Source organism: Physcomitrium patens, chromosome 13, assembly GCF_059467195.1.
Source record: "Physcomitrium patens ecotype Gransden chromosome 13, ASM5946719v1, whole genome shotgun sequence".
Lineage (NCBI taxonomy): Eukaryota > Viridiplantae > Streptophyta > Bryopsida > Funariales > Funariaceae > Physcomitrium > Physcomitrium patens.
The window spans coordinates 5826124-5842665 of record NC_143422.1 but is presented as its reverse complement, the minus strand read 5'-3'; the positions used below and the strand labels follow the sequence as shown (position 1 = coordinate 5842665).

The 16542-nt window shown below is 36.5% G+C and overlaps 2 protein-coding genes across 4 annotated transcripts; one reads left to right on the top strand and one right to left on the bottom strand.

The window, feature by feature from the left end:
• Nucleotides 1–7073: 7073 nt before the first annotated feature.
• Nucleotides 7074–11171, top strand: LOC112290518 (beta-phenylalanine coenzyme A ligase). Its single transcript, XM_024536861.3, has 8 exons — nucleotides 7074–7874; nucleotides 8264–8426; nucleotides 8851–9313; nucleotides 9425–9620; nucleotides 9780–9925; nucleotides 10274–10341; nucleotides 10578–10680; nucleotides 10900–11171. The coding sequence occupies exons 1-8, from the start codon at nucleotides 7475–7477 to the stop codon at nucleotides 11017–11019; spliced, it is 1659 nt and encodes a 552-aa protein (XP_024392629.1). The 5' UTR covers nucleotides 7074–7474; the 3' UTR covers nucleotides 11020–11171.
• Nucleotides 11172–12058: 887 nt separating this feature from the next.
• On the bottom strand, nucleotides 12059–15857 carry LOC112290519 (putative E3 ubiquitin-protein ligase BAH1-like 1). 3 transcript variants are annotated; one of them, XM_073538215.2, is made up of 7 exons: nucleotides 15826–15857; nucleotides 14762–15188; nucleotides 14240–14475; nucleotides 13725–13979; nucleotides 13446–13583; nucleotides 13150–13208; nucleotides 12059–12544 (listed from the first exon to the last, which is right to left on the bottom strand). In XM_073538215.2, the coding sequence occupies exons 2-7, from the start codon at nucleotides 15075–15077 to the stop codon at nucleotides 12415–12417; spliced, it is 1134 nt and encodes a 377-aa protein (XP_073394316.1). In that variant the 5' UTR covers nucleotides 15078–15188; nucleotides 15826–15857; the 3' UTR covers nucleotides 12059–12414. The 3 variants fall into 3 exon arrangements, with proteins under 3 accessions (XP_073394316.1, XP_024392630.1, XP_090111376.1); XM_024536862.3 differs by lacking the exon at nucleotides 15826–15857 and adding an exon at nucleotides 15623–15766; XM_090255250.1 differs by lacking the exon at nucleotides 15826–15857 and having other exon boundaries at nucleotides 14655–14767.
• Nucleotides 15858–16542: the final 685 nt, after the last annotated feature.

Here is a 16542-nt window from a genome sequence, read left to right as displayed (position 1 = left end):
TATAACCTTATATATAAAAGAAGAAATACATCATAAAATTATCACAACAATAGAAACCAAGAAACTTGAAGGTCATTGTATTTGATCTAAAGTCTGCTAAAAGACTATTATAGATACAATGTTGATAGATTTTTTTACTGTAGTATGAAAAAAATCAACTCAATCTATACTAACTAAGCTTTGGAGTCAAAGTGGTGACTCTTGGTTAGCCATTAAGTGATAGCAACAAAGTACAAGGCCTACTTCATTACTCAGTATTACAAAATTAATAAAGGTATAGAAGAAGTTGTAGCCAAAGATGACATTATGGTTGTATTGCAGTCTAACGTCATTTCTTTGATGCCTTATAAGTTATAAAAACCTATGCTAAATAGAAAGCTTCACACATTAGCCATTGACATGGCCAAAAGCCATATCTCTATCTTTAATGGAGTAGCATTGGATTTGTTCTTCATGTACTAAAAAATTATTAGTAAAGATTATTCATAGATGGTAGAAAAAGCCATTGTACATAGCTCATTTAATAAAAGTGTGATAAAAGAATTAATAGCATTAATCTTGAAAGGCAGTGATTGGATGATATTAGCTAATTGGCACTCCATCATTTCATTCAACATGGCTTATAAAATCTATACTAAGACACTTCAATTCCGGTTCCAAGAACACTTTGGAATACCTCTAACATCAATTAGGATTAAAGCACCTTCTTCAAACACAAATTCATTTTTTACAATATTATGCTTATATTTGAAATATTAGCTTGAACAAAGAAGAGAAGACAAGATAAATTTTTTTTAAAGCTTAACTTCTTAAAAGATTATAATAGAATGAATTGAAACTTCTTGTTAATAACAATAGTTATCATAGACTTTCCATTAGCTTACTTTGACATAGTAAAAATCACACTATTAGATAAAAAAGCAATGATTAATGCCAATGATTAAATGTGGATAAATAAATTTGAATAGACATGGATCAAAGAAGGTTGCATAACAAAAAATTTAAGTACTTCATTTGAATTAAACATCTCTACAGCCAACAAAGATGAATTTTTATTTATCAAAGTAAAAAAAAACTCACATATTAGAATTCTATTAAATTATCTTTAAAAAAAAGATAGTTAATAGTCAACTAAGTCTAAAAGTCTACTATAATTTTTATAATTTTTTATTAGAATTTGAGCTAGATCTAAGAAGATAATTAAACTAATTAAAAATATTCTCTAAAACTAATTATAGATAGGATATGAATATAAAATCCACTTAAAGATCGCTTAAAAAATTTATTCTTAAAAAAATATATATATAAGTAGGTTGAATTTTATAGATCTTGAAAGCACTATGAATGCATTACTATATAAATAGATAATTAAGGCTTATAAATCAAGCCTCTCTAATCTCCACATTTTTTTGTAATATTTTTTATTGTGCTATCAATCAAAAAAAAATTGGATAGTAGCCATCAATCTTCTTTAGTTAATGCTTTTCAAGCATAGAGTGCCCTAAGCTTGAAAACTTGGAATAAAATAACTAAAGTAAGAAAAATAATTATTTTTTGTATTTGGTAGTGTTAATTGTCATCTACCATAGATGCATTAAATATTGAATTATGCAATAGCTCAAAACTATGAATTACTTTCTATTTATATTTTTTAAGCTTTCATGCTACATTCCTAGCAGATAATAGATTATGCATTATCCAAGACTATTAGATTAAAGACTCTATCAATCCACTTCTCTCACTAGTTGTTAAGAAAAAATTTAAAATTAAAGATACATAGGCTATTTGCTGGTCTAACATTATTACAACTATTTAGTCAAATTTTAGAATTCTCCTCCATAATAGAGATACTACATTAGGTGCCAAAAAATGGATTAGATTATTTTTTAATAACTAGGCTATTATACCTACTTTGGTATTTCAATCTAATAACATAATAATTCTTTTAATAGCCAATATGTACTCTTACCATTGTTGATATCCTAAGAGATACATACATGTTAACCAAGACAATCTAGACCTTGATAAAAGTCCTTGACAAGCATTCTTAGCTCACATCAACTCCCAACCTTTAAAATACTAACTTCATTAGCTCCACAAGCATTGCAACCCTTGAAAGCACCATTTGACAAGTGCAGATATTACAGGTACAAAAGAGAGTGAAACCAAACTTATTTCATTTTTACTATGGATCCATTATTCGGCTCTTCAATACCAAAATATTTGAGTAGCTTAATAATATTCTGCTCTTAGCCATGACTACTAAGTCCTTCTATGATATCTTTTATAAAGTCGATATTCCAATTGATCTACATACTTCCAAATAGAAAGACCAGCTTTCTCCTAGTATTACTTTCAACTAAAAAATTACATAGCATAAGAAGCAAATATCAAAGAAAGGCACATTTATTTGGAGTTCTATCATAAGTCAATTGTGGTCAATAAATGAAGAGCTAGAATCAGCTACAATGTTGATACATCCGACCTATTCTATCCATACGTGACAAAATCAATAATGCATTGATTTTAGAGTTTCTTCTATCTCCAATATACTTGAAATTGGTACTTGATTGTACTTCAAGCTCTTTTAAAGCCTACATCTTATCCACACTTCCAATTTAATCTAAATTGGCTCCACTACTTCTTTACCAAAAATATTTTTAAGTAATTTGATAAAGTCAAATTAATCTAGATTTTACTCTAAGATATAATATTTTTGGTGCTATAGCTAAAGCAAAATGCCATAGTTTTTTACAACATGGACTTGCTATTAGACTGCATAATTATAAAACAATGGAAAATTTTTTAAGTCTATGGAAATTTAGAGTAGTATAACCTATCTACTATATTATTCAACAATAATTTCATTACTTACTTTATCTTTATTGGCTTTGATAGCACATGGGGTAGCAATAGCATGATTTTTTTTAGAGTTAACAATTAAGTCATTTGGCATTCTTATTGTAATTGTAGTCAACACACTTTTTTTAAAAGAAAATTTTCATTTATCCTTGAAATATGTGAAAATATCAAGAATATCTTTATATTTTTTATAATTATACATGTATTTCCAAGTTTTTTTATAATTTCAATTATATCTCTAAACTTGATAGCTTATCAAATATATCTAATTTTAGCTCAATTTAGGACCTAAATCATATATTACAAAATATATGGTGTAACACTTTTAGAAACAAATTCCACATTCATTTGCTATTGATGCTGCTAACACTGTATCTTTTTGTTGAAACTTCAAGTGCCAAAAAGACATAGTCAAGGCTAAGAAAGATTTTACTTTGGATTGAAAAACAACAAAAAGAGATGACATACAGCTTTTTCTTGGCAAAGAACAAGTATGAGGAATAAATGAGAGTACACTTAGTACATAATGCAAATAACACCTTACAAGTATTGTAACCATCTTTTTCTAAAAGCTAATATGATTTTAATCTAGGTGCTAAAAAAATATGTAGTACAATTGGAGCTTAGATGATTAAAGCTAAAAAAATTAGTGTTAGAGAAGGCATTTATATAGCATACAATAAATCAATTATTTCTAATTTTTTCTTAAATAAGTGTCTTTCTACATGATGTCAAATTTTGGCACCTTATATATGTGATGTGAGGATAGCCACTATCACTTATCTAATACAGTTCTATTTTGTAATTCCATCAAATGATGCACCTATCAAAAACTTTTCTATGGATATCCTATTTGACTTTGTCTCTACTTTGTTTAAGGATATTAATTTTCAAAAACATTTGATATTTTGGAATGTATATAATTTCATAGTATTGAGGTGTTTCTTGTAGCTTGATAAAGTTTAGAGATCATAATCTCAACAATAGCCTCTTTTAACAAATTTTTTTGTTATATACTATTGATTCTATTTGAATTAAATACATACTACAAGCATGTATTTTCTTTTGTTCAATAAGTTCAATTTGAGCTTAAAATAAGATCTAAAAAAATATCATTTTAACTAAAAATTTTGTCTAACACAACATGCAAAAGTATTAAAAAATGGATCTACCTTGTTATTATTATTTTATTATTTTGAAAAAAAAAAAAAAAAAAAAAAAAAAAAAAAAAAAAATGGTGGAAGCTATCACTTTTTTGGACCCACAACTTTAATAATCTTGGTATTGAAAACACTTACTTTGAGCACCTCAACATCAAATTTGCAATCTTCTTACTTCAATCAATTGAATAATTACTACATCTCTTAATCCACCATACCAATAATTCCAAATAAAATGCATAAATAAAAGAGCAAAATCAAACATTCTAGCACGTCCTTCTAAACTACACTTTGAGCTTGTTGTGCCAAAGTGATGAAAGTATTTGTTTTTGCAAGCCATTAGGAAAGTATTTGAAGCTCTACAATTACATTGCTTCAAGTTCAAAGTACCAAAAAAACATCTAAAAAGTATTAGAAGGATATCAAAAATAAATAAATAAATAAAAATAAAAATAAAAATAAAAACTTGATATATGCTTGTAAATAATAAAATTAATAAAAATAAAAATAAAAACTTGATATATGCTTGTAAATAATAAAATTAATAAAAATACAAGAAAAATTATTTCAAACTTCAAAGGTTTAGTACTAATAATTTAAAGAATGATAGATTATTTGTAAGTAATTTCTACACAAAAACTAAATTATTAGAATTGAAGTCTTCTTTAATACAAAAAACTTTGGTCTTAATCATCTAAATTCTAAGTATACCACATACTTTCTCAATACCTAGGTTAAAATCATATTGGCTTTTAGAAGAAGATAATGACAATGTTTACAAGGCATTGTTTGCATTGTGTATCAAGTATGTTCTCCTTTGCTCCTCATACATGTTCTTTGCCAAGGAGAAGTTGTATACTAGTTCCTTCTACTATTTATCAATCCAAAAAAAAACCTCTATTAGCTTTGACTATGTCTTTTTGGCACCTAAAGTTTCAACGGAGAGGTATAGTGTCAGTAGCGCCAACAATAAAGGGATGCAAGACCTATTCCCAAAAGTACTGCACTTCACATTTTGTAGTGTTGTATTATCTGAAGTCTTGCTTGAGAATGTATCGAGCACTTGGCTATGCAAGGTAGAAGGAAAATTGCAACAACAAGATCCTAACATTTCTAATAAAATCCTTAAAAAACTCCAATTAAATCTTAATAATGCTAATTAAGATTTAATCAAATCCAAAAGTAATCTTTAAGAAATTACAAAAAAAACATGAAAAAAACTTAAAGAAATTCTAAAGAAATTCTTAAAAAATCATAAAAAAGTAATAAGTACATCTTAAAGAAATCTTTAAAAAATCCAAAAGAAATCCTATATAAATATTAGAAAAAATTTGAATAAATCTTAAATAAATCCTAATCAAATCTTACTTTAATCCTAATTGAAACCTTAATAGACTTTAACTAAATCCTTGGTCAAATCCTAATTAAATCATGAGTCTTAAACCAAATCCTAGACAAACCTTAAATCCTAAATCCTAAACCAAATCTTAGACAAATCCTAAGCCCTAAAAAAACCTTAAATTCTAAATCAAATCCTAAAAGAATCTTAAATCCTAAACCAAATCCTAGACAAATCCTAAACCATAAACCAAACCCTAACCAACTCAAACCAATCCTAAGGTAGATTAGAACTCCAATATCTATTGATTTAACCATTGATCTTGCTTAAAAATTTATACACCTCTCAATCTCTTAGTTAAAAATAAGTACAACAAATTTGAAGATAATTGCACTTACCAAATGGATGAAAAATCCTAAAATCCACTCAAGTATAGGCTGGCCTCCTACTCCAATTTGAATGTTGAACTTCCAATACCAATATCTCTTTATTGAACCATTGGATTTCTCCCAAAATTCACTTAAATTGTTGCAAATTAAGTCTAGTCTCCATATAAAAAATAAAAAAAAAATCACTTCAATCCAATTGATAAATTGCTAAACATCTTAAAAATATCTACTGACCTTCAAACTCCAATTTTTGAGATTTCAACCCACAAAAACCTTCACACACTTTGATCTAACTTTTCGATTGATTTCAAAATTTGCATACACATTCACAATTAGTACACCAAAACTCTAACCAAAATCCACCCTTATACATACCACAAAACTCAAGAAACCTTCAAATGTGTAAACATTGTTTTATTTCTCAAAATCTAAACCAATTGAAAACATCACTAACTTTGAAAATCCTCCCAAAACTGAATATTAATTCAATTGACATAAAACCAATGTCCAAAAATCTCTTTGTAAGTCTGCTCTCAAAGCCCACTTTTTAATCTACCAAAGAACCGTGGAGTCATCATAGGTGCATAGTTTTATGCCTTAGGGTTTGATTTCAACCCACATTGACAATTGGTTCTCTTTGAGTATCAATTCTTAGCTTCTTGAGGTAAATTTTGCTAAAATCTACTCTTAACTCCTTCCTGCATATATCTATATCATTTTATTTCCCAATCTACTTTGTTTTGCCTTATTTATGGCCCTACAAAGTAAATAGAAGCCTATTTCATAAACAAGCAGCAATAGTATCTTTTACTATCTTTTTGACTACTACCTATTTTCTAGGATAATTTGCTATGATATTTTAAAATAAGATCTTCTATAATATAATGTTTTCCTCTCTCTTTCATTCATTAATCATGTAACATCACAATAGTGGCACACAGTTTGGGCCTCAAAATGAGCAAAACTAGATATATTTGATAAGCTATTAAGTCCAAGGGTACAAATTCATGAGAAAATTCATGGGTACATGTGTAATTATCAAAATTACAAGGATATTCTTGGTATTTCCACATATTTCAAGGGTACAAATGAAATTTTCCCTTCCTTAAACCCAATAAGGTGGGATGCATGCTAACTATCTGTCTAGTCACTAGTCCAGTCAATTACAGGCGGGGGTTTTCAACTCTGTTCTGTCTGGCTCTGTATTAGTCTCTCCCTGCAATTGAATTTTTTTTCTTTTGTGCCATAAAATAAAATAAAATAAAATCCTCCTCCTCCTCCTCAGGGCTTCTTCGACTGTTCCATCACTGCCTCCCATTTCGCTGCGCATTCTTTCATTGACCCTGAATCGATTGCGCAGTTGACAAAAACGGCGCAATCGCAAGTGGCGGTGGCGGTGGCGGTGTTGGCGTTGGATTTCGAGAACAGAAATAGGAAAACGACTGTAGCTCTGTTCCGGGAGTTGCATCGGACTTTACTCTGTGTTGCTTTGTGTGAACTTGACGTTTTCTTGGTGGTGGAATAGAATCGGTCGAGTTTTGGTGGTAATTTGAGTAGAAGAGCATTGGATGTCGAAGTGGTTGGAGTTTAGTCGCTGCTTGAGGTTAGTTAGTTGATGAAGGGCAGGGTGTAAAAATCGGTGAGATTTCGGTGAAGTTCGTGGTTGGATTGGATAATTGTTCACGTAGTGGTTTGAAGTTTGGGGTTTCGCGTGCTGTCGAGCAATGAAACATTTGCCCGAGGGCACGGACCCGCGGTCGGGATATCGGAGCAGCGATGGAATCTACTTCAGCAAGCGGAAGCCGGTGTGGATTCCACAGGCTTGTGATTTGGATTTGGGAAGTTATGTGTTCGCCCCTCAGTTTGGGGATAAGAAGGCTCTGATGGACGCTCCAAGCGGGAGGCATTTGACCTACGATCAGCTGGAGAGGCAAGTGCGAGCGTTGGCGGCAGGATTGTACAAGTGCCTGAACGTTCGGCAATACGATGTTGTGATGCTTTTGTCTCCGAATTGTATTGAGTTTCCCGTAATCTTCTTAGCTGTAGTATCGCTTGGAGCAGTGCTGACGACGGTCCATCAGGCGAACACAGCGGGGGAGGTTCAGAAGCAGATGAAAGACTCAGGTGCGGTTTATTCTCGCTCGATCGTTGCCCATTCGATATGGCTTGGTTGCTACTCCGCTTGATCGGCAGATTCAGTCTGCCACAATGTGATGAATCTGTTCTTCATGGCAAATACATAATTGATAAATAAACTAATGGGATGTTGCTTTAGCTGTCACGCGTATGATAAAGCAATTAATGCCTGAGCTCCGATTCTCTTCGGGTTTACCTTGGGCAAGACAATTAGCCAACCTTGTGATTGTTGTTATGGAAACCTTTGTGATCACGGCAATACACCCATCCATGGCACGTTCCGGAGGGTTAATTTGTCAGAATATAACAGATGTTTTCGAAAGTCTAAGATGATTATACTAGTTGTCCTATAAATTGGCGTCATTTGAATCTTGCAGGGACAAGGCTTATATTCACGACGGCTGCTCTAACGGAGAAGATTGCGGGGTTCGATCTACCTGTGGTGATTTTTGGAGATGATGAGGTTGTTCCTGGTTTCAGCAGCAAGCCGATCCACCAGTACACAGAATTGCTAAGAACTGACCCATATGGTGTTCCAAGGTAAATTATGAATGACCCACCGAAACTTTCTTTCCATTTTCTACTAGAACTCATATATTTAGATGTGTTGTGTGGTAATTAGGGACATGAATAATCTATTGATGTACAACTACACCCACGGAAGGCTTACTGTGTTTCTCAACAAAAAGGGTGAATTTTCCCTAGTTATTCTGGTTGCAAATTATGTCATGAAAGCGCTTGGAAATCATCAGTAGTTTTTTGTCATTTGTGACCACTTCTGTAATGTTTTGGAATCATGAAACTCTTGCAAGAGGGGCTCTATTGAAGTTATCTCTGGATTGTTTTGGAAACTATTCCTAAGCTTTATCACTAGTTCAATTTTGGTCTCCTCTTTTTGTCTTTTTTGTAATCTTTCCTCACAGTGTGACTAAAATTATTATTTTGATGATGTTCGTTTATGCAGGGTTAAAATCAAGCAGCATGATACGGCTGCTCTGTTGTACTCATCTGGCACCACCGGGACCAGTAAAGGGGTGGTCCTTACGCATAGAAACTTCATCTCATTATGTTGCATGTTGAACGCCGGGAGCGATGAGACGCTCTCGCCTGATGATGTTCTTTTGCTTTTACTCCCAATGTTCCATGTTTATGGGCTTGGAATTTGCACGGTGGCCTCTTTGGCTCGTGGAATAATGCTGGTTGTGATGCCTCAGTTTGACTTCGTGAACATGCTCTCGACCATTCAGACCTACAGAGTTACCCATTTGCCTTTAGTGCCCCCAATTGTCATTGGGTTGGCAAAGCAGGACATTGTGTTCAAGTTCGATTTGAGCTCTTTGGTACAGATTATAAGTGGGGCGGCTCCTCTGGGGAAGGAAATGTTGGAAGCTTGTGCTAAGCGACTCCCAACCGTCCAATTTAAGCAGGTAGGCTTTATTTCTCACAAACAGGTATGTTCTAAAGTTTAAAGCGTAAGTTTGTTTAATACAATGTGTCTTCAGGCCAATAGCGTCTAATTCAATGACTGACAATATTAGGGATATGCACTGACGGAATCAACGGCTGGTTGCACCACATGCCCAGTTAACGTCGATGATGCGGCAGCTCATTTTGGCAGTTCTGGTTGGCTTCTTCCAAACATGGAGGCTATGGTTGTTGACCCTAATACCAACCAGCCCTTGCCCCCCACCAAGGAGGGAGAGCTTTGGATCCGGGGACCAACCATCATGAAAGGTAACAGAACTACACTGCAGATTGTTTACTATGTGTTTGATGAGTTATTCTTTATTTATTAAAAGTAAAGCTTTGATGAAATATCGAATATCACTCTTGATGCTGAAGTCATCGACATAGAATACTAGTCTTAATCAAACTTCTTATTTTTATGTGTAGGGTATTTAAATAATCCCAAGGCAACATCAGAATCCCTTGATAAGGATGGTTGGCTCCACACTGGTGATCTTGTTGTAATCGACAACGACGGATATCTTGATGTTAAAGACCGACTGAAGGAGCTTATCAAATACAATGCATTTCAGGTTAACCTAAAATTTGTTTTAAAAGCTGTTGTCTTGATTGATTGTTCCGCCAGAGGGCTTTGCAGTGAGTTCACGTCATTTGCCGGTTAATACCTGTCTCATGCGCTGCAGTTTCTGTTTCTTGTGCTGCAGTCATGGCGAGTACTTTGACTTGCATAACGTTGTGGATGAATTTGAAACACATGGGTGCCCTAATGGAGTTGTTTTCTTACCTGGGGAAGGGCTAATACTTGGTTGGTTTAATTGTCCATGATCCACTCTGCCCTTACTGTATCAAAGATTATATTGGTTACATGGCGTCCGATTACATTCATTCTTTTAAATGGATGCTTGGTTTCCTTGATGTAGGTGGCACCTGCTGAGCTCGAAGCTTTGTTACTATCCCACCCAGCTGTCCTGGACTGCGCAGTCATTCCGTAAGTGTGGTGTCATTTTTCCTGACTTCCAATGCAATATTCAATGAAGATAGCAGTTGCGAACCTCTACTGGCTGGAATTTTAGTCGTGAGTATGGTCGTAATGGTGAGAGTACATCTGGAAATTGTAGAATAACGTGAAACAAGTATTCAAGAACATGAAATTGTAATTTACTAACTGCTAAATATTTTATTGGACTCAATATATCAAAGCACACTAAAATTTGCCGCACTCAGATATCCGGATGAGATTTCTGGCGAGATTCCGATGGCATGGATTGTGCGACAGCCGGAGCAACAGCTTAATGAAGACGAGATCATGGACTGGATTGCGAAACAGGTAGATTATTCCTCGATTTTCTGAACGGAATAAGTCTTTGTATATCCCACTCAATCATCCAGTAACTGATTCTGCAACTTTGTCATAAAGCATTAAAATAGTCAGGAACCTTGCAGCCATGAAGTGTTCATGTTCCGTTAAAAAATCCTGTAAACCTGCAAATGAGCATCAGATGCAATCGTGTCATTGAGAACGACTATGTGGGGTGGAATTTTACAGGTGGCACCGTACAAGAAAGTGCGGAAAGTCGCTTTCGTTGATGCAATTCCCAAGTCTGCATCAGGGAAAATTCTACGCAAAGACCTAGTGCAGTTGTCAAGAGCGAAATCAAATCTCTAGGGTGTGCCGGTTGGCTATTTCATGCAGTTGATCAGTTTCTGTGCTCAGTTCAGCAGGCAGTTTATTTATTCAAGTCACCAAATGTAATAGGTTCAGTAATCCTCAGTATTGGCGCCAGTAATAGATGATGACGCCTTGTTCCTTGTACTCCACATCAATGGTCACTGGTGTCCCATGCCAATGCCTACACCAGATCATGTCTGGATACACATCTTGTGCTAATACTCGCCCTTCAGCACATCGTGTATTTCTATCACTAAGGAACCCCCTTTTAAACCACATTAATCTGAGCCATCATGATTAACAACTAGCTACATGATTAAAGCGTTGTTAAGCACTGATCGAACTTCTGTTTTAGCCATTATCAAAAGAACTAAGACAAATCACAACTTGTGAGTAGAACCACGAACATGAACAACGAACATGAATAGACGATTAAAACTTGATAGGGCACAAAGGTGCATTACCTACAAGTAACACAACACTTTGTGAAAGTAAAAAAAAAAAAAAAAAACAATTGTGCCGAAATCAAGTCAAACTTACGCAAGCGACATATGAATAAATAAAGAAAAAGTTAGCACATTCTTTAACACACTGAATTCCAGACAATTTCATGGCAGGGCCGTTACTAACATCGATTCACATCTTAGAATAAGATCAGTCGTGTCGAAAAGGATTTAAGAAAGAGTTGCAAAACAGTTACATGTGGAAAAACTTGATTTCATTCGAAGCAACAGCATCAACAGCAACACTTCCATCATCCTGCTCTGATTCGTTCTTATCTTGTTAAACCAAATCAAATTCTAAACTTCAGAATAGACTGCTGGAACCGGTAATGTTGATGGCAAATACCTTCAAGAGTCTGGCGCCTTAACTTCAGGGTTCAACAAATTGCTAGGTTGAGGCACAAACAAAATCAAATCAAATAAATAAAAATGAAGATAAAAAAAAAGGATGGAAGATCAAGGCAGGGGTGTTGGCAGAGGCTGCCAAGGATACATAAGAGTTGCAATAGACTCGAAACAAATATACACTTGAATGGGGAAAAACATGGTGTGTAACCGTGTAATGAAGAGGTGCACTTTCATATATGATCTCGTCGATCTTGGTCGATTATGTCAGGGATCCTATACACTTCTAAAAACAAGCAGAGCAATGCTACAAACTATCAATTTTCGTTCAAGTGCAGAAAATTCTAAGTCAAAAAAGAAACTCAATTCTAGCGACTTTGTGCACCCAAACCCTAATTTGATAAGGGCGAGAGACCCCACTAAAAAGTTGATCTGAAGTGAATTGCTGGTTTCTTGTAATTTATGATCCTCCACATACTACTTGGTGGTGACTATTACATAAAACTCCCCACTGCCGTAATACCAGACTATGGTGATGGTTTCGCTAATGCAAGCTCATCATTGAGTCCCGCATGCCCAGCAGTATTTCCAGTTGCTGGTCGTAAAACTCCTTTGTAAGCTTCAGCTGCTGTTTCCGTTCCTGGTGGAATCGCTCCAGCCAATATTCAGAAGCCCTGCCAGTTTGCCAGAAATTGGTTAAATATTGACAACGTTGCACTGTGACCCCGACGGTGACATTAAGCTAATCACTTATAAATGCAGTGCGTAGTGGCACGTGTCATTTCATCCCTGACTGACCAGGAGTTATTTCACATCAGAAAATATGTTGGAAAGGACATCTTAAACAAATACTTTGATCATGATGTATGAACAAAAGCTGTAGATGGTGAGCCATACAATATATACCTACAATCAGATCTAGCATTCGTACTATCAATACTGTAAATAAGAATTATAATTTTGTTTATTCTAAACTTGATTAAAAGTAAAAAATGAATGAATATCACTTGATTCTTTCACTGAAATTTTTGAGATTTGGAACCCTATAAATACTGTACCTTTTGAATTTACTGTAACAACAACTCTATAAGATTCCAGCACATACCATGATTTGAACAAAGGAGCAAATTCAACATGTTTCTAATCAAATTTTTATAAGATGAGCCATGATAGATGAAATTTATCAAACAACCTCACCAGACCCATACATTTCATGCAAATCTATAAGTACCAGAAGACACGTTTGAGGTGTTCCAAAAGTAGACATGAGATGTAGTACCTGTTCTTTATCAGAGTAGAGAGCTCCTTTAGTTTAACCGCATCAGGATAAACTCCGGGCTGCACATCCACACCGAAGCTGTGATTTCAGCACATTGAATACGTCTCCATGAAGCATTCTCCAAACAGCACCATAAGCAATTCACATATACCGGATGGCTCGTGATAGATTTAGAATGCTAGAAATGCATATCTATTGAGCTGCCACGATTCTTAGGCCCACACACAAGCCTTCAGAAAGTAAAAGGCTACAAGAGCAGAAACGACACTAAACATTATAGAGCAGTCTGAACATACCTGCCGGCAAATGGCGCATTGTGCATCACAACGAGCGGCCCGAGGACCTTCATGTCCCAACACTTTGGCAGCAGTGCATGCACAATTGTTGCAGAATAGATGGCCACACCCTAGAGCTACTGGTTCAAACAATGTGTCCTGTAATGGCAGAGAAATATTCATATGCCAAGATGTTAGTAAAGTATGTCACATGTGCCTGTGTACAAATAGAACCCATCCAGATGCATAAGCTGAGCAGATTAGCGTTGAAGGAGCGAAATGGAGGCCAAAGGTACATACAAGGCATATGGGGCATGAAAGGTCGAAGTCCAGCGTTGCAGAATCCACGAGCGTGCAGGAAAGGGTCGGTGATGAGCTGTCAAAGTTGCACGAAAATTCTCCAACCAGATCTGCTACTGACGAGGTGTCCTCCTTAGCATCAGCAAGGTTCAGATGCAGCGCTCCCAATTCAACTAAATAAGGTGACTTCAAAAGCTCGCTTCGCATTGCCATTAAACGACTTTTTAATATACCCCCTTCTCTCGATTTGTGAACCTGCATATGGAGATATATCTTAGAATCTGCAATGCAAAAATATAGTTCCACATTCTTGTCGTATGGCGACGCACAGCGCCTTTAGTCCCCTAACAGCTATCTGAGGAACTATACAAAAGAGAGCTCCAGAGAAATAGGAGCAGATCACCACCCAACAACAATCAACCCTGAGAAATCTCATTCCTTCCCACCACCACCACCAAGCTTCACCATATGGTAGATGCTCGAAATCAGGATAGCGAGAAAATGCAGTAGAGTACCTTGTCATATTTTTTCAAGATTTTTCTAACAGCGATCGCATTCATTGAGGCATAACTAATGAGAAGCTGGCCCTCCTGAATCATGGCTTTACGATTGTTGCGTTTCCGTCCCAACAAATACTTTTTCAATCCTGATGCCCTGTGCAGCTTGACCAATTGCTCCGCACGGGTATTGAAGCATCCCACCACCTCCGCCAACTCCTCCATCAGGATCCCAAAAAATTTTGCATCACAACCTGCAGATTGTAACCGTTCAGTATGATGCAAAACTACAGTGGTGCTGCTCCGTCATAAATTCGGAGCTTTTCGCAAATAACAGTGGAAAAGACGAAGTGATTCTTACACTGAACGTATTCGAACTAAACATAAGTATAGCGAAGTTGACTCTCAATGCACCTCGGCATCAAGTACACACCCTTTGCCACAGAATGCATCTCCACAGACGTGCTGCACCATGGTTTAAGCAACGAGCATTCGGATGGTGCTTTGAAAAAAGGGCCCATTTCGGTACAATCAACGTACCAGGGCAAGACGTAGGACACACTCCATTTGTCAACGCCGAAACAGGCGGGCCTTTTCTTTGCTTTTTCTTAGTCTGGATGCATGCAATGACCTTCAGACCTGCTGTTGAGTTGGGTCGTGGATTCCCGGTGCAAGAGTGTGAATCGCCACAAGAGAAGGTCAAAGTATCAACATCGTCGCCGGAGTTGGCAGTGTCATGCATTGTACATTTCTTGAGCACTTTCTTCAACTTTTTAAACTCAACGTAAGAACAGCCTGCCAGTTGAACGCTGGCCTCCTTCTCGATGAACTCGGTGTAAGTTTTGCCAAATTTCATGATTACTGGCTTACATGAATGACGGTCCACTTCACTCCCAACGTCTAGGTGGTTTTCTTGAAAGAACGATTCTGACAAAGAAAACTCCAGAAGTCCTCTTTGAAACGGAACCTGTAGTATTGCCGAAGTAGTGCTCAAAAACGCTGTATAAATTCGACGCACCGTTTCGAAAAACTAAGCGAGTCTTTGAAAGCATCTATTAAATGATTTAGACTTAGCACTCAACATCCAAAAACATTAAAGTATTGGGTACAGCTTCTACCGAGCTGAAGATATAACCACGGATACTAACTTTCGCACGCGAATATTAAAAACCTCACCGAAATACAAACAGAGAGAGAGAGAGAGAGAGAGAGAGAGAGAGAGACTCGATCCAAACAAACTCAAAAAACGTTAAGACAAAAAAATAAAAAATAAAAACTCTGGTAACCAATTCCGCGACACCCAGAGAACGCCTGCTAAAACACTTCCAAAACAGCAAACAATCAACCACCACACTTCAGACACTCAATCCATAATCAGCACCGCCAAGGTAAGCGTCATGCCTCTTCTTCCTGCGACAGAATGTAAAATGGACACCAAGAAACGTCGTGGAAGCCTTTTCCAAGTCCCCGCAAGGTGCTGCAAGTAGGAAGCGGGGGAAGGGGGACGGCGGGGGGGGGGGGGATAGTCTGAGATGGCGAGAGCAGGAAGGAGCAGGTTCGATTGATGACATGTAACGACAAGCCAGCAAGGATGGACTCTCTACCGAAACTTGCAGGTGCTTCGAAGCTGCATTATGCCGCCAAAGCCGCAATGAATCTGCATCTCCGCTAGATTCAGCTTAATCTGTCTTCACCCCTCTGTAACTCAAATGATTCATTCCCACCTTTTATCTGTTTCCTCCTCAGAAAGCACAACAACAACAACCATAGGTCGGCGCCACCACGAGACTTCACTCAATTCTTTCTCCTATAAATAGATAACACGAAAATTCACGCACAACTCGTTGCTGCCTCTCTCTTTCCTCCCCGCACAAGTGACGGCTCGCTTATCACTCGAAACTTGAGCACCACAACCTCATTCAATAAAATCAAATAAAACTCATTCATCGCAATTACCCTATTCCAATTCTTTCTACAGTGATTGCAAGTATAACCTCCTCCTCCCTCCGTCTTCCCCGATCACCGAGCTCCATCGGTGGCCTGCAAATCATAAAACAAACAAATCTAGGGTTTGACCTGTGTTGGATAGATGACATCCACCGTTAGTTACATCCATCATTCTCTCATCCATATAGATTGTGCCGCCGTGGCTATTGCTTGTGTCGTAAGCTAAACGGGACCTGCCCTCGTGGCTTAGTAAGGTGGACACGTGTATCCCCCGCCACCCACGCTCTCATCCTGATTTTGCTTAGCTGGCATAGACCTGTCCCTTTTCTTTCCCGCTTCCACTTATCTTTTTCTTTTTCACTATTATACTTTTT